Consider the following 25,473-nt stretch of genomic DNA (forward strand, 5'->3'; position numbering starts at 1 on the left):
GATTTACAAATGGCATAAAATGAAATAGAGGCAGTCCATGTTTAGCGACCACAATTGGGATTGGCAACTGGATTGTTAAGTGAAACAATAACTATGCCTATGATCTTTGCTTCACAGATCTTCAAAGGTTGTAAATTTGAGGATTGGTCATAAAGTTACTTTTTAATCAATGTTGTAACTGAATGGCATCTAAATGAGGTAGTCACTAAAGGAGGATTACCTATAATCAATATTATAGTAGCATAAAGGTGATTGTGCATTGATTTAGCAATTTAAGACCAATGTCAAAATCAAATCAATAATCAGTATTAGCCAAGACCACCAACATGCTACTAGCAATTAATAGGACTTTCAGTCTTATCTAAGGAAATCTGTCCTTATAACAAATCAGGCAAAATCTAGTATTTTAAAATCTTATGATCGGATAAGCTTTTGAATGTGGTTCAAGTCCATGTGCAGCATTAAAGTCCATAAATTACTTTCAGGTTCAATTAAATTCAGTGTCAGATTTTTTTTTAAAAAAATACAAAATTGATTGTTTTTACATTGATATGTATTCCTATAGTTTAGTTTGTTATTAAGAAGGAATTATGTGTAATTCTCAGAAAGAAATTATCTTAGTAGCTGTTATCATGGACACGGTCAGCTCTGTATATTTTGTAGGAAGGTAACTATTTTTTCTGTTAAGCCCTGCTTAACAGAAAAAAAATATTGATTCCTACACTGAATTATCTTCCAAAATTGTTGGGTTTATAACATTTATGCCAAATCTGGAAAAGTAGTTATTACATTTCCTGCATTTTTGAACATTAATTATCTATTTTGGTAATTAAAATGAGGGTGTAATACTAATTTAAAAAATGAAAAACTGGAATGTATCAGTTTTCCCTGAGTGTAATTCTTTTTTTCAAGAAATTATAGAAGAGCTGTTAAAAGTTATTGATATTTAATCAACTGATCTGTTATCTTTTCTTTAAAGGAGACTTTCATTTCATTTTACCCAGAGTACTTAAGAAATCAGGCATAAATTGTGGCACCAGCAACTAAGCTAAGCGGTCACTAAGTGGGAAATCATTTAACATTCCTGCTGGAAAAAGACAAGACTGCAATACTCAGTTTCACACTTTTGGCTTTTGTTGCCATTCTTTTATTTTGTTTGGCTTTTGTTGCCATTCTTTTGTTAGCATTCTCTTGCCATTTGGAATGCTTGAATGCCTGCTTCCTGTCTTGAATTCATCAAAAGCAATGCAATCTTGCTGACATCCTGTGATGGGGAACCATGGGCATAATATGCAAACAGGTTGAAATCTCTCTCCAATTACTCCAGTCTATGAGGTGTAGAGAGAGAGAAAAGGCAAGTGATTTCTACATGTAATCTCTCCTTTGCCTTTCCCTCTGCCAGTACAATCACATTGCTTTTGATGTGTAGAGTAGCAAACAGCTTACTCTCTTGAAATCCCTTCCTCTCCACTCTCTCTGCTCTGCAAAGGGGAAAAGGTCAAGCAAAGGAGTCATTGTATTCAGAAATCACTTGATTGATTAACTCCTTCCCCTGGCAAACATTTCAAGGGAATCCTGTAAACTTTTTCATAGCACACTCACAATTCCCAATCCCAGGCCGCCAGTGCAAAGGTATTGCTTTTGATATGTAGAAGAGAAACAGCTCATTCTTTTGCTCTCAGTTAACAATGGCAATTGGCACCATGACATCATGTGACCATACCACTTAGCAATGACAGTTTCAGTACTTCTGGTTGTGGTTATTAAATGAATCCTATGATGTGAAATATGACATCATTCACTTGCCATTTGTGACCTTCTGCTGACTCCTATGTTGAATTTTCTTGTTGGAAGCCAGCACATGATCACGAGATATTGTGATGTTGTAATTGCAAGCCAGTTGCCAAGCACCCAGAATGCAATCAAGTGACACGGGATGCTGCAAAAACCTGAACTTCAACAGCATTGTATGTAACACTCATTCAGCACATTGAACAAAATTTGAACAGCTGCTGAGTGAGTGATCATTAAGTGAAGACCACCTGTAATTGAATTTTCAGAGCATGTGATGAGTCCTCACCAAATGTCTGCCACTGGCATTATTCCCCATGCCCTCAAAAGCTACACAATGGAAACAGCCAATCACAGAACAGTTGTTTTGATTAAACTAATTCCTACTACTGAATCTCGCCCTTCTTTCCAAGTGGATTTTCAAATTTCAGCTTCTCTTAGTTATTTTTGTCTGGGTAGATGAATTATTTTTGACAAAGTACCTAATATTTTAACTTTCAAGATGTTCCTGGAAGTTGGTGCTTTGCTTAGCAATTTGGCAGGGCCCCATTTTTTATTAATTAAAAAATTCTAAATGAATTCAAGTCATATTAGGCTAAAGGTTGGCAGACATCTTGATAACTATTGGCCGCCTGGTCCTGGATTAGAAAGTGCAGAGTTTTAGGATGATCACATGAGCAGAAGAAAATGTACAATGATGAAAACATATTTCCTCACTATTGACATGCATGAAATGGTTGATACCTGTGTGTAACTTCTATCATGCAACACAATTCTGAACATTTTATAAAAAGTGGCTCCTGGTCACTCATAACTGCGTTGCAGTAATGGATTTGTATGCAAGCCTATTTCATAAAACTGAGGGTGAGGGATATTGTAATTATGGTTATTGGAGGTGATGATACATGAAGAACCTTGTTCCTACTCTTTCTGTATCGGTTTTCTGCCTATAATTTTTCTGATCTCAAACCAAGGAATGCTTAAGCTATAATTGGCCAACAACACAAGATGCCAGACCTTATCATCAGTGATTAAAGTAATTCTTTCTTTTCTTCATTTGCCTAATCTGCTGTAATCTCTGCCTGCTAATCATGGCCTCCCAAGTGTTATGAGGTGTGTCTCAGGTTGAAGATAGCTAATAGTTAACAGTGATGTTTTCTATAATAATGAAATTGCACGTGGTATCCTTTGCAAACTTCCCAAGTGTAGATTTTTTTGTCTCCTTTCTCCCTCTACAATATATTCTTTAATCCAGAGTTCCCCAACCTTTTCGCTTTGCGGACCGTCAGTGGGGGGTAGAAGGGATGGTTCCACATGAGTAGTGAGCAAGTGCACATGTACAGCTCTGTTTGCATGAGGAGTGAGTTGCTCAGCCACCATTTGTGCAAATGGAGTGTGCATGCTCCCTACTGCTCACACAAGTGGGGATGCATGTGCATGTTCACCCATTTCACAATCCGGTTCTGAACGGCTCAACACCCAGTAATGGGCCACAGCCTGGCAATTGGGGCCCCTACTTTAATCATCTTCCCTCAAGAATTAATCCTTTTTATTTCATTGCTCTTTTTATCTACAGTGAAAACCGTCGCCTGCAAGTAAACATCACCAACCCTGTCCAGTGCAGCATGCATGGGCGAAAATGCAGCATCTCAGTGAAAACCAAAATCAACCAATCAGAACCAAACTTCATCAAGGATCGGACAGGTTTCATCCTCTGGGTATCTGAGAATTAATTTTACTCTATCACTAAGCATCCTTTCACAATCTACTGATGCTTTCAATCTTAGTGCCTTGAGTTTTATGGGGGAAAGGATATGAAAGTGTTGATCTGTGACATACATCTAGACATTGTTAATGAATTGAGAATTTGAAATGCTTCCTCCATTAAGCCAACTATGATTTTAAATTATTGTATGATCCATTGTGTACCAAAGTGGCTTTTATTAATGAATTCTCCAGATATATAAAATTATTGTAGAGCTAATAGTTGAGATTGCAATGGAAGGAACCAAAAGTCTGTATGAGAATAAACAGAAGGACCCACTTTGGATTTTACAAATACCAAATCTTAATTTATAAATGGGAGATATTTGGGGGAAAGAGATTTTCCCTCTCTCCCCCCCCCTCTCCCCCCTCCCCCCATCGCCCCCAAACTCATTTCATATGTTGTAGTGGGGAAAATAGGAGAAGGGTTGAGATATGTTCACTGCCTTATTTATAAAAATAACAAAGGTGGGATACAAATCTTTAAAAATGTTTCTCATCCCCCTTTCCTTTCAATATTCAGCTTGGCTCAGATTCTCCTTCATGATTGATTGTCAGATGCTACTCCTATTGCAAACATTGGAGTCCAACGCTTGGGCCAATATATAATGTGCTTTCTTTGAGCAGCTGGCATTATTCTGGCCAGCTTAGACTTGTAGTTGCCTTTTGTTGCTTATACAGCCCTCTGCTGAGGTGTAGTTATAGCCTTGTTAACAGGGCTTTGTTTCTTCTTGTGCCAAAAGAAACATGTCTTATTTTACATTGATGGAGAGCACTTCCAGCATCTTAAAACAAGGGAGGAGATTGCTATTTTAGACCGTTTAAAGGTAAATAATTGTAAACCTGACACTGCTGGACAGGTTAGGACTTAAATAATTATAACTGCACACAGCCTAAGAATAAAGCAATGATGGTAGAGCTAATTGCTTCAGTATGCCTGCTTTTGTTTTAAGTGTGTGAAGGCAGCACTTACCATTTCTGTGAGCTGGGGCACAAAATGGCAAACAAATGTTGCTTAACTAGCTAGCTAGAAGTCCTACTTGCTTCTGAGTCATTCTTTAATATGGCTTATTTCCTAAGTAGGATTATCTGCCTCTGCCCAAGATGAGTTATTGCTTTTCTTTTCAAATTAGCTTTTCAATGAAAAGGATTGCTATCTCTACTCCTTTCTTTTCCCTTTCTTTTCCTATTCATTAGCTTAATCTTCTAGTATCTCCAAGTGCTCTTAAAAGGGCTTCTTCAATCAAGTGCCTTCCAGGTAGGGAATCTCATTCTAAACCCCCTGATTCCCAGCCAGAAACCATCTGACTGTAATTTAGGTGAAATGAAATGCAATGCAGATGGAACTTACAAGCAGAATAGGAGTTGCCCTGGAAGATCAATGTAACTGTAGAAATCTCTTCATGTGTTTTCTTCTTCGTTTCCCCAAATGCCAGCACATCCATGATGAAAAGCAAGTGGTAGAACCTAATCCTTCATTTCAACTGAAAAGCAAGCTAGCTTTTGATCAGTCCAGCTACCTAAACTGAACATTTATGATCCTATCTCTACTGCCAATAGAAAAATTGATTGCCTCAAATCCCTGGTGCCTTCAAATGTTTACTTTCAAAGCAGCCAAATTAGCCTCAGAAGTTTTAAAATTAGCACTTTTATTTAATATTCCAAAATAAAGACTGGATTTGAATGATGACCAAATTTATGAAAACTGTATGAGTTGAAATCTTTCCATACCAAGATACAAATCTATTAAATTGATTATATAATGTGTAATGAAGTATTTTGATTTAAATGAATTAACAGTATTTCTGACTTTCTTGATTTGTGTGCATGGTTGTGTGGGGGTCATACATTATTCTGTTTGATTTAACAAAGGTAGTTTCTCCTACCAAAACAGGAAGAGGAAATTCCTCCTCCTCAAGGTGCTTTGCAGAGCGCCCAGTCAACAGGGGGTATTGAGAACTGGGCAAGGGGCTCCAGAGGGAAGAAAGTCTTAAGTGTATGAACTGCTCATATGATACTGGATTCTATCTTATATGTGTATTTCTGGGTTTTATCTATAAATTAACTATTTCTTAATTGTATGCCTGATGTTTTAAGAATGAGGTAATCATGTAATTAATACTTTAAAATAGTTTGCACAGAAATATGGACACAAATCCTATTCATAATTAAGATGTATTTTTGTTTACATAATTGAAATAAAAGGACTCTCATTTATACCCAACTCCATTTACTTGATTTTGATTCTGCATTTTCTGAAATGTGTTTGACTGACTCTCCTTTCAGAGAAAAAAAAAGAAAGCAGTGTCATAATTTCAACTAATCTATGTCATTTTTGCCAACTATGGTAATAGACTTCTTCCCTATCAACACCTATATTACATGATCCATTATTTTAAAAAATATAATCTCCTGGTTTTATTGATATTTAAATCCTGAGATCTCCAGGCAGTTGGTTAAGATAAATATCTACTTTGTGACTTGAGTGTGTACTCTTGCTTAAGGTATAGCATCTGAGAGACTACATCTATGAATCAAAGTAACTGACTCAGTTTTAAGATCACATTGGTTGAAACTTGTCACGTGTCAAGGTAAATTCAACTGTTTTTCCAAAGCTACATTTATCAGTTTTTCATTATCATCTTCCCACCATAGACAGAAGCTTTTAAAAAATTCCTCTGAAATTCATTTGTGTCATGGATGGTCAGTGCATTTTATTTTTAATCAGCACAGTACAAAAATAAATAAAAATAGGGAGGCATTAAGTTACAGGCACACACAGCTCTTTGACAGTCTTGTCATATTTATAAACCTCATACTTAGAAACACACTATAGTACACATACATACAAAAGACCATTTATAAATTAAGTAATAATAAGCAATAATACCAATTTTGGTCAACAAATATCTACAGAAGGGATTGCACACTAAAAAAAAAATATCCAAAAACTTTAACATACATAGACATATAGAATTTAGCAGATCCTGTTTTCTTTTCTCCCACTTCCAAAATGTTCAAAAAAATGTGTTCAAGTGGAAAAAAAAATGGCACACATTTTCTTGTGTTTTTTTCCTTTGAGAAAAATAGTTTAGAACAGAGCTAAACATTAAGAACTGTGTACAATTAATATCAGAAAATATCTAGAAGTCTTGAGATGAAATACATTGATTTCAAAAAATGAAAGTATGGATGAAAGCAGTAAATCTGTTTGAAATTTGTGCATGGTGAGTTATTGTGTTTCTATTTTTTTTTTCTTTTTACAATCAACTCTTCTAAAGTTTTGCCTGCTGTCAAAAGTCACAATGCTGCTTTTGGCATGCACAGTATTACTGTAAAGCAATAATGGAATGATAGAAAAGGATTAGGTTTTCTTTTTCCTCTCGCCATAAGCATAAATTTTGTTCTGAAATTATTCATTTCATACAGCAGCATATTAAAGACTCAGTCTTTGCTCTTCTATATCAAGTACGTCAGTTGACCTTTTCCCCCCCACTATAAAACAGTAAATATATAGGTTCAAGCAAAGATAGTTTTGCACATCAATTATACCACCAAGTCACATTTGCTTCCCATGCAGTGCAATCTAAAGCACACCTACTCAGAAATAAGTTGTGTTCAAGGAATCAGACTTATTTCCATGTAAACATGCAAAGGATTGCAGCTTTAAGCTTTCATATCCATATGAGTACAACTGTAATTTGCCTTTATTATATAGTCTTCATTAAAAAGGAGAGGAAGGGCAAAAAGATTTGCTGCCATTTGGAACAACCAAGGGAATGATGTCTTCAAACACATTCCAGAATTTTGTCTGAGCCACTACTGTAAAGTATTCCAGAACTCAGCCATAATACTGAATGAGAAACTGGGGTCTCCAAGGGAAACTGATATGATGATAGATGCCACCCATTACAGAGAAGCAAATGGTTTGCAGGGAAGAACTGTAGAGGAGCCCTCCCTTCCTCTTTAATGCTAAGGCTCAGTTTTCCTTTACAAACTCAGCAGCAAGCTTAACAGTATCTCACTGCTTAATGGCTCAGATTTTGGCCTAGCTTTTGAGGCAGTGGCAAGACCTGCTGAACAAACCCAGCAGCTGTTTAATCATCACAACATATGCATTTGGTTCCAGTCTACTGCAGCCTCTTAGCTTTGGCCTTTTCATATTTCACAGCTTTTAATGTTCCTCTGTATTTTTAATAGTGCTTTGCTGTTTTCTAAATTAATTGCAAGCTACCCTATTTAAAGACACAATATAGTTCTCCCTCTGCCTTTCTGCTGGAATGCCAGCATCCTCAGCAGTAGCATTAGAAGAGCCTTCTAGAATATTTCTAACTTATCCTTTTATCCACAGCCTTCTTTACCCCAGAGTATTATTGCCTTTATACTATTTAACTGTCCAGCTTGTGAGAACTTAAAACAGTGAAGGAGATTACCTCCATTCAAAAAGTTCACATCTTCCACAGAACCCTAGATCTGGACTATTGACATTTAATACATATTATTAGTAACTGAGGGAAATTTAGTCTCCACACTACCCTTTCTTTTTATATATTTTGACTATCCCTGAAGATTAGAGTATTTTAACCTTTACATATTGTTTAGGAACTAGAGAACTAAACAAAATAAATATCTAAGCATCAAAATTGAACATTAATCAAATATTTAGATGTTCAGTGTGGGGAAAAATATTTAAATTCTTAGATGTTCACATATAATTATAAGTCTACAAGGTGGAAGAGAATGTCTCCAAGCATGGGAACAGATTTGTGGCCCAAAAAGAACCTTCTGCAATATCACTCTACAAAATATACAAAATACCTGAATATTTTGTATCTGCTGCAGGTTTAGATTACAACTTATCTTCACTCACAGTCCTCAACACTATAATAGAAGGGAAACCTTTTATTATAATTCAGTGGATTTCCTTGTTCTACTTATTGTGGCTGTTACTATTTTTCATAAAGTATGAAGAGTTTTGGTTGGCTAAACACACATGAACAGTACTGTTCTGGCTGGGACTGCAAGGAACCCCCCCTTAAAAGAAAAGCATTTCTACAATGAAATTCAGCACCATTTCCTATATTTAATAACATATGCCTAGCATTTTTCAATAAATAATTGAATTGGGGAACATTATTGCAGATGCTCAGAAAAATCTCAAGGGACTGAAAGTCAGCTTGTTGGAACAGCAAAATTATATTATGCAAATATCACCCCTCAAAAGAATTAACCATTTTTGACCAGTCAAATATTAACATACATCACTTGCCACAAATCAATTACCAGCTAGTACCAATTGCCTGGGATTATTTTGAAATCTCACCTCCCAATCCATATTGAGGCTTATATCTACCTTAGCAAGAAAAGATTGTCAAGTCTCATCTTCACCTTTTGATACTGATATTAGAAAAAACCTACAGAGCCAAGGTAAAAGGCCCCCAATGAAATGGGTGCAAGTGGCGATATACACAAAATGAGGTGTGTCTCTTGTATATTTTCTGACTTTTCCTTACCCACTTGTTTCTCAATATAATCACACTGTCGTGGAGTAAGAGTCCCTTTTGAAGGCCAGTACTGAGATGATGTCATCTTGTTGAAACTATTTTTTACTATTTTTTAAAATCCATTCTTGGATCTTGGATCCCTTTTCTAGAATACCAGGTGCTAGAACATCTACTAGATTTGCTCTTTATCTTCTTAAGAATTGTAAATATGTTCCTCCACTGCCTTCCACTGAGAAGAAGTAAATCCTGCAAGCTAGTTCACCCCAATTCGCAAAGTGTTTAGGACAAATGAAAGGTGAAAGGATGCCATGATCCTGTATTGTGGTGCTTGCTTCTCCACTCTATTTTTCCCTCTCCTGGTTTACAATCTGGAAAAGAAGCCATTTCCATCACATGCAGCAAAACTGAAAACCAAACAGGCAAACCCATTTCATTTCTTGTCAGTTTTGATTGATAGAAGCCAAAGTAATAATGGTTGAGACCCGCTGATTTCTTTCAGGCCTGTCCAGTCTTACCTATGTGTCCTGGCTTATATGGAAAAGAAACATAACATAAAAACAAGATTAAACGAAAGGGTGAATGATGGGGAATTTTAGCTCACCGATCCAGGCCAATGAGCAACCGGTTCTTCTCTTCTTGGCTGCTCTCATTCTTCAGGTCAGCAAAGACCTGAGTGAAATAGTGTGGGTCAGCATTGATTTGCAACATTTTGGGACTCATGAGGTTGATGATGGAGAGGCAACGATCCCAAAATGCCTCTTTACAACTCTCTACCAGAAAGGGTTTGAGAGGGTAGGAGATCTCATTGCCCATATAGGAATAGGAGAGATAGAGGCAGGTAAGTAGGACAGCCTGAAGATCATGGTCCGTGGCTACTTCAGATGAAATGACATCCCGGCAAAGCATATACAAAAAGACCACATTGGCTGGAGTGATGAAACCTTGGTCTTGCCAGCCTTGCAGGAGGAGAGATCGGTCCACACTTCTAAGCCACAGTACTGGGTCGGTGGGGGAAAGGTGCTTCAGCCTGTAGCAGCGTCTACAAAGGAATGCCCCCAAGCATCTTAGCAGCTCACTGGTTGAGGCTTGAACAAGGACCCTTTTGGGGGTGCCAGATGAGTTGCAGCTGGGGTGGGGTGTTTTCTTGACAGAAGAAACGGTGCCCTTGGAGCTGGAAATCTGGTGATTTGTAGGCTGATTGCCCTGGTTCTGGGCAAAGGTGGAGAGATTGGCACAGGAAAGTGATTTCTTTAGATTCTCATTGTTGAGGTGTGTAATGTTGTTCTGATAACTGCTGTTGGGCTGCACCTTCTTGGAGTTTTTCTTTTTGGCAGATACAGCTGCGATGCGTTTCCAAGGAAGCACTGAAATGATAGAGTGGCGCTTCAGGCTCTTATCCTTGGCATTCTTACTGTTCTGGACTGCAGTATAATGCCCCACTGTGGTTGAACCATCCTCAGAGAGGGTGGCTTTCCGGTAACTGGGTGAAAGGCTCAAGACAGTGCCCATGGTGCACGGGCAGCGGGGAGCAGAACAAAGTGGACAGAGCTGGGTGCTGACACCACCAGGGCACGGGGGGTCTCTGCTTCAACCCTGCTGGCTCTCCTTTCCGTCACTGCCTCAAATAGCTTGGATTCAGAAGTTACCTACCAAAGGCAAAAACGATTCCAATAAGCCCAGGCTGGGGTTGTTTTCTCCCAGATATACAACCCCCTGCTTTTTAGTAATACTAACCCCATTCAATTATATTCATTACTAAGAGCATTATTATGTTTATTATTACTTTTCTCCATTTCTCCCTTCCAAATTAAACTGTTCTGGGGGGGGAGTCAATGGGGGGGGAGTCACATAACACCTGATTTGGACACGTGCAGAGACTGCTCTGCAAAATGGGACCTTGAATTTCAAGCCCAAAGCCTTGTAGGAACGTATCTCTAAGACACAGAGAGAGAGAGAGAGAGAGAGGGAGGGAGGGAGGGAGGGAGAGAGAGACCAAACACTTTCTGGTTTCCTTTTCTATAAATGGCCTACATACTACTACTCCACGAAAGCTGAAGGAAAAAGCTAGGTATCTTTAGAGAGGAAGGCTACAGAGATACCCTTGCTCCAATGTTATGCTGGCAAGTGTATATGGGTGTATAAAATGTGTCAGGGATGCTTTCAAGAGAGGGAGCCATATTAGTTGGCTGCAGCAAAACAAAGACTCTCCTAGCACCTTGTGGAATAATTGATTTATCATGGAAGATGTCAGATGCTTCTCCATCTCTCTAAAATAAAAGGTCTCTTTCCGTCCATATGCATGTAAAGACAGAGGGAGAGAAAGATTAGCCACCCATGTTTTTAATTAGACGCCCACCGTGTATATTTCCCCACTCCTGCCTGCCTACCAAACAGCTAGAAACGGTAGTACCTTTAAGAAGATAAATATTTCTCTTTCATCAAATCGCTTTTCTTCTCTCCATCCAAGCTTTGCTTTTTTTTTTTTCCGGGCACGCGCGCGAGATAGCGCTGGGCTCCCGCACGTCCTCCCTCCCGCCGCAATGTTGCTGCATTTCCCCCGCCTCCCCCTCCCCAAAGGACGCGATGGCGCCTGTCCTCCTCCTCCTCCTCCTCCTCCTCCTCCTCCGTTCCCCTTCGTGCCGCGGTGTCTCCGTGGTACCCACCGCACTGCGCGCCCTCCGGGCACCGTGGTTTCTGTCCAGGGTCCTGCAGGACCGGCTCGGCTCCGGGGGCTGCGGGGAGGCGGTAGAGGGGCGGGTGCGAGGCCGTCCAGCTTCCCCAGCCCGGCTCCGGCGACTCAAACGAGGAAATGCATGCAGAGGTTCGTTCCGTGCACGTTGCAGCGGCACACGGAGGGTGCCTGCTTGTCTGCCGGCCGGAGCGCCGTCCCCAATGCCGCCCCCTGGACTGGCCAGTCGCTCCGTCCCGAGAACGGTGCCGGAGCCCCGACCGGCTGGTGAGCAGCCTTCCTCGGCACCGCCTCAGCTGCTTAGCCGGCTGATTCACCGCGCCTCTCGCCTTAACTCCGACCAGACGGCGCTCGCTAAGCCCGCCTAGCTCCGCCTCCGCCTCCGCCTCTCACTCCTCGTCTCACCGTAGCCGCAGCGTGCCTGCAAAGCAGGGCGACCCCCGGCGGACACCTACACAGCGCGGCAAAATGGCACCGAGGCTGCTCCCGGGTTCCCTCCCACCCCCACCGATCACTGTCGGAGCGCGCCTCTGCGCGGATGCAGAGCGAAACGCCGGATTGGTGGCCTAGAGACAGCCGGTTCCTTCGACGGGAGCGTTTTCCCTCCACTGAAAGGATTCTCTGTAAACTCGAATGCTTCAAACAACAACCAGGACTCCTTTTGAACACCGCATCGCGTGTCCTTTATTAAACCAGAATGAGCTGAACCCTGGAGCTGTTGTCCTGAATGTTGTGCATCCGCTAAATCATGGTATTTTGTTCTGTTCATAATTTCTGAACAATAATGGAGGGACTTCTACTTCAATTTTTGTAGATAAGTTACACTATGACCCAGAACTTATGCAAAGAATAAATAACTGTCACCTGAGCAGCTATTTTCAGGAGCGGAATTCTCAAATTCATAACGCAATAGAGTGCCTTGATAAGCTCTAAAAGCTCTAAAAAGCCCTCTAGTTCTTCCCTGGAGGTTTAACCCTCAGATAACTATTGCCATAAAACATTTTACATCCTTCCATGATAAAGCATTGGGGAAGATCCCTGGAGAGTTAAATAATTCGTTTTTAATTAAATAAATCAACAATGGAATGTTTAATACCAAATAATTATCCCAGGTAGAAAAATATGCTCAAGATTTTTATGCTTTTTTTAAAATGGCAACCACTATGGTACCATAATGAAAACATGGGGCCCGCATGGGAGAGTCTCAGGTTTGTAGGTCACTCACCCACAGCCAGAGAAGGCCTCTGAATGGCTTTGGCCCAGATTCTTTTCTTTAGCCCAACCTGCTTCACAAAGTAGTTGTGGAGAAAAAGGGATAGAAGTATGTCCAGTTGTTTGTGTTTTTTTGCGCTTCTCTGAGAATGACAATCAAACAAACAAACAGTTCATAAAATTGGACTGTAGCAGGATTCAGAAGAGTATATCTAAGTATATCTCACCTCAATCTCACGAAGACAGAGGATATAATTGCTGTCAAACCAGAATCAATCCTCAGCTAAGTAGCCTGGACTCAACCCTGGACCAACTGCCAAGGGCTACGCAGAATGCTGGGTCTCTTCAACATCATTCCAAAACTTTAGTTCAAAAACAGCTGATGTCACAAAGGAAAAAAAACCTTCAAAGCGAGGAGGCTATGGCCACTGGGACAAAGGCCACTGTCACTAGGCTACTTCTTCCTCTTCCAAGCATCCAACCTTGGCTGCTCACTTTTAGACCTTGTACCGTGTACTGATTTAAAGGTGGGCGTGGGGAAATATGCAAAAACCTTGCCAAGAAAACTGGGGTGGGGGCTATTGTTGCCTTTGAATTAGTGTTGACACCAGCAACTGTCTGGACTAGCCCCTGAAGTTTTCTTAACAAGGTTTAAGGGAAGCCAACCTTCATGTCCAAGGAAGGATTAGAACTCACAGTCTCCCTGTTTCTACGCTGATGCCTTAACCTTTACACCAAACTCATTCATTTGCTTAGAAAATGGCAAGAATGACTAACCTTGCAGATCATGTTAAGCCATGACTAGCTTTAAACCTTTCCTTAAATATAACATGATTGGCTGTGTGCATACAGCAAATTAATCTATAAACCATGGTTTACAACCACAATGTTTAGCATAACACAGGATATGCTTCGCTCTACACAACATACTAAGCCACAAAGAGACCAGGGCTGTAGCATAATTTGTGACGGTTGACACAATTATCACTTACAGTAACTCATACATGTACAGCACTATGTACTTGGTCATCAAATATTACTACAATAGTGGCCAAAATTGTGGAAATCTTTTGTGAAAACTGTATTTTTAAGGTTGATGGCTAATAACACCACCTTTTTTTTTTTTTTAGTTTCAAGATAATCATATTCCACTGCTGGAATGGCCTGGGAATAGCCCAGACCTTAACCCAATTGAAAATCTATGGAGCAGACTAAAGAAACTTGTTAGTCAGAAGCGACCCAGCAATAAACCCCATTTAATAGAAGCAATCATTCAATCTTGGTTTCACATTATAACAGCTGCAGAACTAAAAGACTTGGTTCACTCCATGGGAAGATGTTGTAAGGCCGTAATTCATACTAAAGGTTACCCAACTAAGTATTAACTCTCATAATTTTTGTATATCTTGTTTTTTCTATGTGTTTTCTTCTTTATACTGTAACTGCTATTCTAATGACAAAGCCTTCATAAACGTTATTGCATTACATTCTTGATTAAATTATCTTTCCATTGATATCTAATTTTATGGTACTACTCCAAAAAAAAGGTGGTGTTATTTGCTAGTTTTAGAAAATACACTTTTCCCAAAAGGTTTCCACAATTTTGGCCACTGCTCTATTTTTAAATACTGTAATCACAGTAAAAGGATGCTGCAGCCATTGCCTAGGTCACTCCATGTATGAATGCAGGACTGTTAGTTGTTTTCTTGCTCAGAGAAGAACCCAAGGGACCTGTCCTTATAAAAGTGTTTGAGTGGTCTCAAAAATCTTAACAAGGTTCCCACAATGTTAAAGGTGCAGAGAGGGCATTCCTTTGAGATTTGTGGCACTGGTCAGTTCTAAACAAAACTAAGTAAATATTTTCAGGTCAAGAAGATACACTATAAAATGAAGATCACAATAAAGTGGAGACGACATGATGAAAATGTGGGAGAGACATGATTTTTTTTCTGAACAAACTGCACTGTGCATTATACCTGAATCTTGCTTTTGAAACATTAAATGTTCCTAAATAGTCAAGTTTCCACTGAATATTAATTTCAGCCACAATAATGATTGAGGCTTAAGGTCTAAAGTAGGCAATTTTAGCATTTCTTCCATTTTTTTCTCTCTGCCTTCATCAACTCCATCCCAGCTTTGGATGCATAGTCCAGAGCTGATTCTCCAAAACATTTTGGCCAGTGAACACATCTGGAATATTAAAAACATCCTTGTAAGATGGTTGCCATGGGAGCGGGTGTGCGGCCAACACAAAATCTCAGTTATACCAGAGGTCAAACACAGCTCTGGGCTGCAACCACCCACTTTTTATAAAATATTTATTTTATAAAAATTGCCTCTGCAATCTATTTTTCCAGTAGCATATTTGAAAGTATGGCTTATGTTTGAATTTGGTCCTTTGTTTTATAGTATACTGACTTCCTATTTAATCAAAATAACCCAGGAAAACAATTAGGTAGGGTAAAGATCTTGATGTGCCAAGGATCAAGAACTTGTCAGCAGGTAGTCTGCTACCTGGGCTCTATATCAGGATCCTTGTGTCCAATAGGACCAAAGAAAAATACCTTATAGCCAATTGCACCTTCCTTCAAATGATACACTAGATCTTTGTCTTGTATCTATTTAATTTTGGAACCCTCCCCCCTCCCCCCGCTGAAACCTATTTTTGTACACAAAAATGAGAAGTTAACTAGTGAGAAGTTGTGAAGCTATATTGTGAGATATTTAAACTTTAATAAAAGCTATACTAAGGCATGGTTATTTAAATCATTATTTGTTGACAAAGACACAATTGGTTGCATGTGTTAATGTTTATGAATATACAAACAAGTGGGGCCTGCAACCCTATTTAGCCATTCTTTTAATAAAGGTATTGAAATCAGCAGGGTTTACATTAATAGTAATTTAACCTGATACCAATAAATCTACTGTATGCATAGTTATGTCAAAATATAACACTGTTTTGTGCATGTCAGTTATATATGCAATGCATGAATAATATCTAGCTTTTTCAGGTTTCTAGTCAAAGAAGGAAATTGTTCTTCCTCTCTAGTTTGATATGAAATGTTAGCTATCTGTGTGCCAACTGATCATGTTGTTAACCTTTATGAGTAAAATAGCAACAGTACACAAGAAAACAGCTTATGCCATGCTAAATCTGTTCAGTTTTAGAAATGCCAAAGAATACTATGTTGCTTACTCTGCAAATAGTGCCACCAAGTGACCATAAATTGTATTACACCTCTTGTGACTACCAAGTAAAAAGGAATTGTTCAAATATCTGCTCATTGCAAAGCATTTGGCAGGACAAGCTTTCCCCTTACATAATAGAAAACACCATGCAGGCTGGATTCACAAAAAACTAAGTCCTAGGATTGCATGAACAAAATATTTGTTTAACTAACATTTGTGCTACCAGATCTGGGTTGAAATACCACAAAAAAACACAAGTTGACAGCAAAAATTAGTTTCATTGATTGCTTTGCTGCCATCCAATTCTGCAGAACAGCGATAGTTTAGCATACCATACTATGCCCAAACATAAACCATTGTATTTCTTAACATAAAGGCCAATTCCATACAAAATACTAAAATAATGGCTATGTTCCCTTTATATGCTGACCAACAAACTAAAGTTCATTTTAGCCTAAAGTAGGGTGTTGTTTAGCAACTTAGCCAGGGAGTGCCATCTTTCTTTTGTAAAAACACAGCCTTCCAGAAAGGCATAAAAACATGGCTTTGTGACTTTGCTTGGGACGCACATAGGAGCATGAATCCATGAGGTTGAGTAGCACCCTGAAAGCATTCCTCCTGTCTTTTAATTAATTTACAACATTCTTTGCCTCTTTTACATTTTATATACTGCTTCTCTGCTTTTTTTTTATATATATATATATATTTGATTTATATGCCGCCCTTCTCCGAAGACTCAGGGCGGCTTACAATGTGCTCAGCAATAGCCTTCATCCTTTTGTATATTTATACAAAGTCAGCTTATTGCCCCCACAAACTGGGTCCTCATTTCACCTACCTTAGAAAGGATGGAAGGCTGAGTCAACCTTGAGCCTTGGCGAGAGTCGAACCCTGCAGTAATTGCAGGCAGCTGGTCTTAAGCAGCTTAATAACAGGGTGCCTTAAACCCTTGTACTATCAAGGCTTTTTTATTGTCCACCATCGAGTACCTCTGTGAAAGAAATGGGCAGTTCTTAAACACAATAAATAAAATAGATGCAAAATAAAATATCTTGTAACTTAGCATAAATAACATTCACTCGCCCATTTTTGTATTTCTATTAATGCTTTCAAAATTAATAAAATATGCTATTTACTGAATTTTTCTGTCATTTATCCACTTCTCAGGCGGCTTCCAAGGATTTCATGAGAAATCAGTGAGCATTTGCAAACCAGAAACATTTTACCACAGCCCTTCTCAAAATGGCACCCTTCAAATGTTATGCCAATAGAGAATTTTAGTTATTGGGGGTGCCCACAGGGAGGGGTCAAAATAGGTGAGATGGTAGCTATATCTACATAATGTAGACCTTTTTTACACTGCTTGTAACAAATGGGCAAGACTTTGATCTCATGGTCACATATGCTACTCTAATCTTTTCTTAATATACCTGTGAACATCTCTCCCTGTGAGGAACAGAAATGGCTTTGGATTGATGCCAATCCCAAAACAAACACACTGAAGCATGGACATGCATTGACATCAAACTACCTCCAAATGCCTTCTCTGAATGCAGGGAAGTTTGGGCATTCAGCAGGTAAATTGTGTTGGCATCCAAGAACTGCAGAGGGATAAGGATTTCTTAATCTTCATGTAGAAGCTGACTGGAGTAGAATTACTGCTAGATTCAAATTCTCGTGCACACACACATACACACACATGCATAATACTATAGAAATCTGTATATGATGTTTGCTTCCCCCACCAATTAGAACATTTATCCTGGAACAAAATGTTGAACAGTTTGTTGGCTGCTAGTTGTTGCTGATAATCTTCCCTCCTTCAGTGGGAGCCTGCAAGAAAATACCAAGTCTGGAAGCTAAACAAGGAAATCCAAAAATATTCCAGAACAACCAAATCATTCCTATAACTGTGCCAAGAAAACAGTATGGATGACATCATCAGGAGCCTAGTTTGTCTCAACAAGCTTCCTTCCCTTTCATTTTCCCTTCCTTTTCCCTAGTCCTTTTTACTTAATTTTCCTCTGTAGTCTTTGCTGCCATCTGGTGGTAAGAATAATGAATAGCAGGGCAGCCATTCCCCTCCTATTGTTTTACAAATATATTACAGTTTACCATAGATCTCACCTCCTCACAAGCACATCTATCAATATTTTCCCCTTCCTTTTATAAATGTATAAAATTTTCCCCTTCTTTATTCTTTCAGTGTCTTTTCAAGATTGACACCCATTCCTTTATTTCTACTGGTGTTGCTTTCTTTCACAGAACTTTAAAGAGAATATGGTAGCATCTTTTCTAGCTAACAACTTTTATTAAAAGACCTGTTTTCATAGATACATTATATACATCTGATGAATTGAAATTTAGCATTTCAAGTGAGGTGGTGGGCAGTGATAGAAGGAGTAGATTGGCTATGCAGATGTTATAGGTCATAAGTCACATAAATTATATGTGAGACAGATGGCAAGTACTTTGTCGATTAGGAATTATAATGTATTAAAAGCCCATTTTGTTTGCTGAGACCTTCTGTAATCGCATGTGTAAATTCAGCAACTTCTCCCTCAATGATACAGGTAGTCCTCAACTTACAATCATTCATTTAGTGACTTCAAAATTACAACAGTGTTGAAAAAAGTGACTTATGAGTCCATACAATTATGACCATCACAGCATCTCCATGGTCACATGATCAAAATTTGGGCACTTGGGATACTTGTAGTATCCCAGGGTTACGTGATCACAGTTTGTTTTCCCAGCTGGCTTCTGACAAAGTCAATGGGGGAAGCCGTATTCAGTTAATGGCTACAACAAAAGTAATAAACTTGGGTAGTGACTCACTTAATGGCCAACTTAATAGCTTATTAATAAAGCAGACTTCAATATGACTGTTTAGAAGCACCACAGAATGAAAAATGACAGAACTGGCATCAGAAAGTCTCAGCTGTGGCTTCAACAAATACAATCGTCCATGGAAACGATGTTAACATGCCACACATGTAACCTGCACCTACATAACCTGACTGTCTACACTTCCTCCCACTTTACTCAAGTTTAAATCTTCAATCAATTTAGTCCAGCATTTTGCAAACTTAGCAACTTTAAGATGGCAACATTGGTAACTTTAACATCTTAAAATTACTCAGTTTGAAAAGTGCTGATTTAATCCACTCTAGGCAGCTGATTAAATGAACTGTAGATTATGAGAGTTTATGTCTTTTAATAAAGTTTGTTGGTTGGAAAAAGTTTTCCCCAATTTTTTGCCATTCCAGACTATCATGGCTTTCCTCCCACAATTTCCTTAGCAAGGTACCTTCCTAAGTGGCTGTTTTATCCAAGGAGAAAAAACATTACATGAAGCCACTGTGTAGAGTTTGGATGAATTTGTTCTTAAAATAGTTCAAATAAGAAGCGGATTCCCTTTTTAAGCAAGCAGTACTTTTTCCAGGCCTGTTAAAACATGCATTTTTCTGGGCTTAATAGAAGCCAGTACAGCCCAGGATAAGAATCCCAGAAACCCCATTATCTAGAAAGTGCCAAATTCTCTATTCTATCTGATTATGTGAGATTAAAGGACATAACAAGGCAATACACCAGCACTTAGATTCCTACTGCAATATGTTGGAACTTGTGTGTAAAGAAGTTTTTTTTAAAAAAAAAATTGTAATCAAGTATGAAATTTCACTCTTGAGTTGAAAAATAATTACCAGTACTTAATGTAGCAAAATTTTAAAAATATTGAAATTCAAGTTGTTTAGAAATAGTCAAGACTGGTAAAGAAAAGACTCATGGCACTCACTCAAGGACCCTTTGTTCTGATTTCATCTAGTTTGCTTTACCCTAGCTTTAATACCAATACTAGAGTGAAGTTTTATGTGGTCTGATTCAAACTAAAGCTACTCCAAAACCTCTGGAGGAGAAAAGAGAGGCATATAGTGGTTTAAAGAGAAGAATTAATCCCTTCCTTCCAGCCGTGCAGTAACTCACCTCCAGGAATTGCTTGGGTATTGTGAGATTCCTAACAATCTGCTGAAGGATTATGGGTTCTGCTTTCACTTAATCTTCTTTCTTCCCAGGTTTCAGAGAAATGAAAAACTGTTGGTTAAGATCACAGGTGTTATGAGTCCCAGATATTTAAAATTTTAAATGGGAGGGGTCAAATTTAAGACTCACATCCTTTGGCTCTTGTGAAGCAAGTGTTTCTTTTTCAACAAACGAGCTGTAAAACTATATGATTGATATAATATTCCAGCTGTTTCACTTTAAGATGCCTAAAAGATACCTACTCTTAAATTACAGCAGTCATACTCTTCTCCTCTGCTGTTCTGTGATTGTCACCCAAAGCACCAGCACGGAACTGTGATTTTTTCCTTCTAGCTCCCTCTCTCCATCTGGTTGCCCCCCTCCCCAGTCTGTGATCAATGAACTGCAGCTGCCCTGTGTGGATTCCTTCCATATTACCTTGGCTTCTTCTTGTCCTCCATTTCAAGAGGAGGGAGTATAACACAGTGGAGTAATTATGATGAACTGGCGATATGATACCTGAAAAAATGTCATGTTCGTGAGAAGACAAATTTCCCAAACTCAAGCCTGAGAAATAGGAAAGGAGAAAGGACAATGAAATAGAATATCTTGGAATAGGCCAATAATTTTTCTTTGAATCAAGATTTTTAAATGAAGTCCATAGAAGATAGCCATGGCTTTGGAACAGATGAAAAACTGATAAAGAAAATATATTGTTACATTAAGTATTAAACTTGAAAGTGAGCAAGTAAAGGAGACAATAGTTCGGGCTAAAAAATTTTGGATATGCAATAGAACTGGATAAATGGCAGAAACTGTGGGATAGAAATGTTAAATTGACTATGACAACTGCATATAAAGAAAATTTGTATAAAATGTTCTATAGATGGCATTTTGCACCAACAAGATTGCCAAAAAGGTATCAAGACAGATCCAGTAAATGTAGGTAGTGCAATCAAACACCTGGTTCATATTGCCATATGTGGTGGACATGCTTACTATTAAGGACAAAGAAGAAACTGAATATTTTTTGATATGGGACCTATTTTACCAATGGTTAGACAATAGAAACAGAAGTTAGAAATGTGGGGATATAAAAAGGATAAACGCTAAAACGGAGATTTGTTAAAGTAGATAAGTTAAATATTATTGTTATTTATAGTATTAATATTATTGTGATGAATACTATTGTAAATATTTTGATTATGATTTCCTAAAAACAATTGTACCCAGACAACACACTATTTGATGGAAATTGAAATTTTTATATGTTATATAAATAAAATAAATAAAACATGAAAAAAAAGAAGAGAGCCATGGCTTATGCATCAAGTATGACTCTCTCTTGGGATGCCACTGCTAGTGGGAATAAAGAATCAGATAGTGAGACAAATCACTTAGTTTGCAGAATCTGATACTCACTCTTGCTAACATTTTAAGAGTTGTCTTTTATTTTATATCTACCTTCTTAATTTCTTAAATTACAAATTGTTATTGTAATATCCAGTCAAAAGGTCAGTTTCTATAACTTTGTACAAGTGCTACATATAGTATGCGCAGTGGTGGAATTCAACCGGTTCTCTCCAGATCACGCAGACCGGTAGCAGCGACGATGGGAGGCTCTGCCCACCCAACCTGACGTAATGTGCGCCTCCTGCACATGTGCAAGCTATGTGCATGCGCAGATGAGGTGCGTGCGAGTGGAGCAAGTGCACGCACGAACGCACTCACATTTGCGAACCGGTAGGGAAGGTAAGTGAATCCCACCGCTGAGTATGCACAGGAATAACTCTTTCATAACTTTTCAGTAGTAGAATGGAGGAAGAGGAGGAGGAGGAAGAGGGAGAAGGGAGAAGGAGTTTTCAGTGCCAGCTCTTCCAGATCTCTCAAGTTTCTTTTCTGTTTATTGCAGGTTTAATCTTGAATTTGCATTATCCTCTTCTGCATTTGGCAAGAACCCATCTGCCTTGTATATTTTCTTGTGTGCCCTGCAGAATCTTGTCAAGAAGATTATGCTTGGTCAATCTTTAAAATATAAATAGAAAAAGAGCCCATCTGGCAAAAAGGCTGGTGCAATTAACCAGAGTTTTTCAGACAGATTATGACGGGGAGATTGTGTTGTGAATAGTGATATTGATATCATAGCTGAAATTGCCAGCAGCATTGACTTCAGATGAATGACTCTTAATCATTGTTTTAAGCCTCACATGTGTGCTTCACACACATTTTCTGCTAGAAGGTGGAAAATTGACACCTCACTTTTACCTGAAAATAACAACAGCAAAAGATTATTAGAGTCAATTGACATGGATTTTTTTACTTGCAGCTTTTTTCATATCAGTATGACTTCTCTATTTTGTATTTGCAAATCCATATTCCCCCTTTCCTCTAAACTAGAAGTGATATGACTTGTGGACTTCAACTCCCAGAATTCCTGGTTGGCTCAGGAGCTCTGGGAGTTGAAGTCCACAAGACATAAAAGGGCCATAGTTCCCCACCCCTGTGAGTCATTCTAAACCAATATTTTTAAAACTTAGCAACTTTAAGATGTTTGGATTTCATTTCCCCAAATTGCTGGCTGGGGAATTCTGGAAATTGAAGCCCACAGATCTTAAAGTTGCTAAATTTGAAAAAGATTGTTCTAAATTATAGATCAACCCCCCCCCCTTCTGTTTCTTTCCCACCTTTTAAGAATTAGTTTAGACATTTTTTCTTTTTGTTAAGATTAAGATTTTAAAGGAAGCAAATTCTAGCCATTTCAGGAATAAATGTGACTAACTTTGCTTTCTCTCAATGGACTTCACCTCCATTTGCAACACGCCAAGAAAATCCATGACTAGATTTTTCCTAAACATGATAGAATGTTGTGAAATCCAGCAGCATCAGAAATTCTGGAGAGCAAATTTGCTACATTCAGGCTAAAAGAAAAAATACTGCCAGCTGGGGAGATTAGAAAAGGAAAGAATGTTTGGCAGTTCTTCCCTATAATGGACTATTGGATCAAGTTGCTGGGCATTTTCCTGTATAACACCAAGGGCGAGGCAAACAGAACACACAAAGAGAAGTCATGTGGATGTGGTTTTCTTAACCACCAAGACAAATTTGGCTGCCTTTGCAGTTTACGTGTCATATATACAGTTAAGATTTCATTATCAAATTTGTCTCCTAATCTTTTAGGCATTTTGTTTATAACATTTTACATATATTTTTCTGTTTATATCTGATTTTTTTCTTAAATGGAAACATTTAAAAATAGTAGAAAACTGTCTTGAGTATTGGCTATGATACGTGCCATACTGATTTTACAAATACCATTTCATGCTATTCACAACTGAGCTTTGCTGCAAATATACAGAACTGTGTTACTGTTTCCTGGCTCCTGCATCCACCATGTTTTTAACCCTGACAAGGGAAGAATATATTTGGACTGAATGCTGTTAGGGGAACATTGCTTCATTATAGTACAAATAATTTCTCCTAGTTGCCCTAAGATCTTGTTTTGTTTGTTTTTTCAACCCATGAATGTATTTTATTATCTAGAAGCAGAAGCAGAGCATCAGGAACTCTCAGGTAGTCCTCAACTTATGACCGGTCACTTAGTGAAAACATTCAAAGTTATGATAGACCTCCCCAGGGCTACTTTTGACCTAAATTCAAAGTTTCAAGGCTGCCAGACTCCCTTACCTTGGTCACATATTGGCATTTTGGGCACTTGGCAACCAAGCTGCATTTACCATGATTTGCAGCATTCCAAGATCACATGATCATGATTTATGACATTTTGAGCAAGAAACTGGGATTTACTTTGGGGGTCTAAGCAAGAAATCCCCCACCCTTTGTACAAAAAAACCCGTAAAATCTGGCAAGGTCACCCATTGATGACCAGCACAACTTACAATTGTAAGTCTGGTCTCAGTTATAATAATCATTCCAAGACTACCTGTACTTTGTATAATTATTTCTCTCTAAAATAAATAATTCCATAATAAATGCCATATGAATTTTGTATGGTTCCCAATTGATCCTGAGAAGATAAGCAAGATTCAGATTTTTAAAAAATGGTTTGAAGAATAGAAATCAGCAGGAAAGTTTGTCAATCATCCAAACAAACAATGTTAGTGATGTTTGCTCATAATTACAGATGATGTAAAGCTTCAGGGTCAGATTAATAAAAGCGCTAGCTTCTTATGAAGTAAGAAATTCTACAAGGGCAGAATGAAACATGATGACTGTAATGTTATAAATTGCCAACAGATGGCAGTACTGACAAACTAGAAATACTGAAGTGATCTTTAGCATTTATTCTTTCACTTTGTTTGGTAAAAAATGCTGTGAGAAGCCATGGTGCATTAGTGTCCTTTAAGCAGTATGGCATGATAGAATTTTTGACTTGAGTTCCTTCAACTGAAATTCAATGCCAAATGCATTATTTATGGGGATTACCGTGTTGGTGTGGGCTTTGTGTATTGCTAGGCCAAAAAAGGAAGGAAAAAGCAAAGATGGTGAACCAGAAAGAGGTTATTTGTGTGATGAAAATGAGGTGGATGACCTGTGACGAGTTGCACATTAGAAAGGCTGACCAATTGATTCAGAATCAGTATATAACTAAACAGGAAATTGCTTCAAAAAATGTGGCAACATGACACCGCTAGGCCTGACATCTCATGAACCACCCAAGAGGCAACTGTGGAGTTGTATCTCACCCACCATAACAGTTCACACTTGTCACCACACCATTTCTTCTTTCCTCCAAACTGAGGGGATACTTCAATGCAAATAAAATACTACGTAGAACCCAGCTAAAGACACAAAATAGGAAGTCATTACAGCTTTCAGAAGCTTGTCCATCTTTGGCAGAAGTATGTAGTAAATGGTGATGATTATGTGAAGTAAATTCAGATAATAAAAGAGCTAATTCAAAAGATTATTTTCCTGCTTCATTTATTAAAATATTTCTTTAAAATAAAAATATGGAGGTAGGGGCAATGTTTTTCTTTCAGCCTTAATTATAGCTATGAGATGAGTTTCTTAAAATAATTGAACAACAGAGTTTATAAACATTAGTACAAAACTGTCATTTAAAAATTACAAAGCATGTAACAGTTTGGAAAATATAGTAAAACAGAGCTGGAAAGAAACTATAGGAACAAGTCAGGTTTCTTGCAGGACTAGGTTGTGCATTCAGACCAGCGAGGGAAGGAAACTGATTCACAGGAATTCCCCACCACCATTGCCGCCTTCTCTTGCCACAAATGCCACCTTTGCTTCTCAGGCTGCAAGTACGATCAAAGTACGCCTCTG

At 38.4% G+C, this 25,473-nt stretch overlaps 2 protein-coding genes across 3 annotated transcripts in view; one reads left to right on the top strand and one right to left on the bottom strand.

The window, feature by feature from the left end:
* LOC117664742 (unconventional myosin-Id) overlaps nt 1–5,779 on the top strand; it is a 152,640-nt gene extending 146,861 nt beyond the window's left edge. Inside the window, exon 22 of the mRNA XM_034416002.2 lies at nt 3,368–5,779. Within this exon, the coding sequence (XP_034271893.1) occupies nt 3,368–3,524 (157 nt within the window). The 3' untranslated portion in view covers nt 3,525–5,779. The remainder of the gene's footprint in view (nt 1–3,367) is intronic.
* On the bottom strand, nt 1,307–12,259 carry CDK5R1 (cyclin dependent kinase 5 regulatory subunit 1). Of its 2 annotated transcripts, none has more exons than XM_034416004.3 (2): nt 9,661–10,698; nt 1,307–1,328 (listed from the first exon to the last, which is right to left on the bottom strand). In XM_034416004.3, exons 1-2 carry the CDS (start codon nt 10,566–10,568, stop codon nt 1,319–1,321), a joined length of 918 nt encoding a protein of 305 aa, XP_034271895.1. In that variant the 5' UTR covers nt 10,569–10,698; the 3' UTR covers nt 1,307–1,318. The 2 variants fall into 2 exon arrangements, with proteins under 2 accessions (XP_034271895.1, XP_034271898.1); XM_034416007.3 differs by lacking the exon at nt 1,307–1,328 and adding an exon at nt 11,723–12,259 and having other exon boundaries at nt 6,244–10,705.
* Between the last annotated feature and the right edge of the window lie 13,214 nt (nt 12,260–25,473).

This window comes from Pantherophis guttatus, chromosome 4, assembly GCF_059756535.1.
Source record: "Pantherophis guttatus breed Tessera chromosome 4, ASM5975653v1, whole genome shotgun sequence".
NCBI lineage: Eukaryota > Metazoa > Chordata > Lepidosauria > Squamata > Colubridae > Pantherophis > Pantherophis guttatus.

Excerpts from the sequence above, each read along its gene's own strand:
- CDK5R1 (XM_034416004.3), bottom strand. The coding sequence starts at position 10,568 with ATGGGCACTGTCTTGAGCCTTTCACCCAGTTACCGGAAAGCCACCCTC.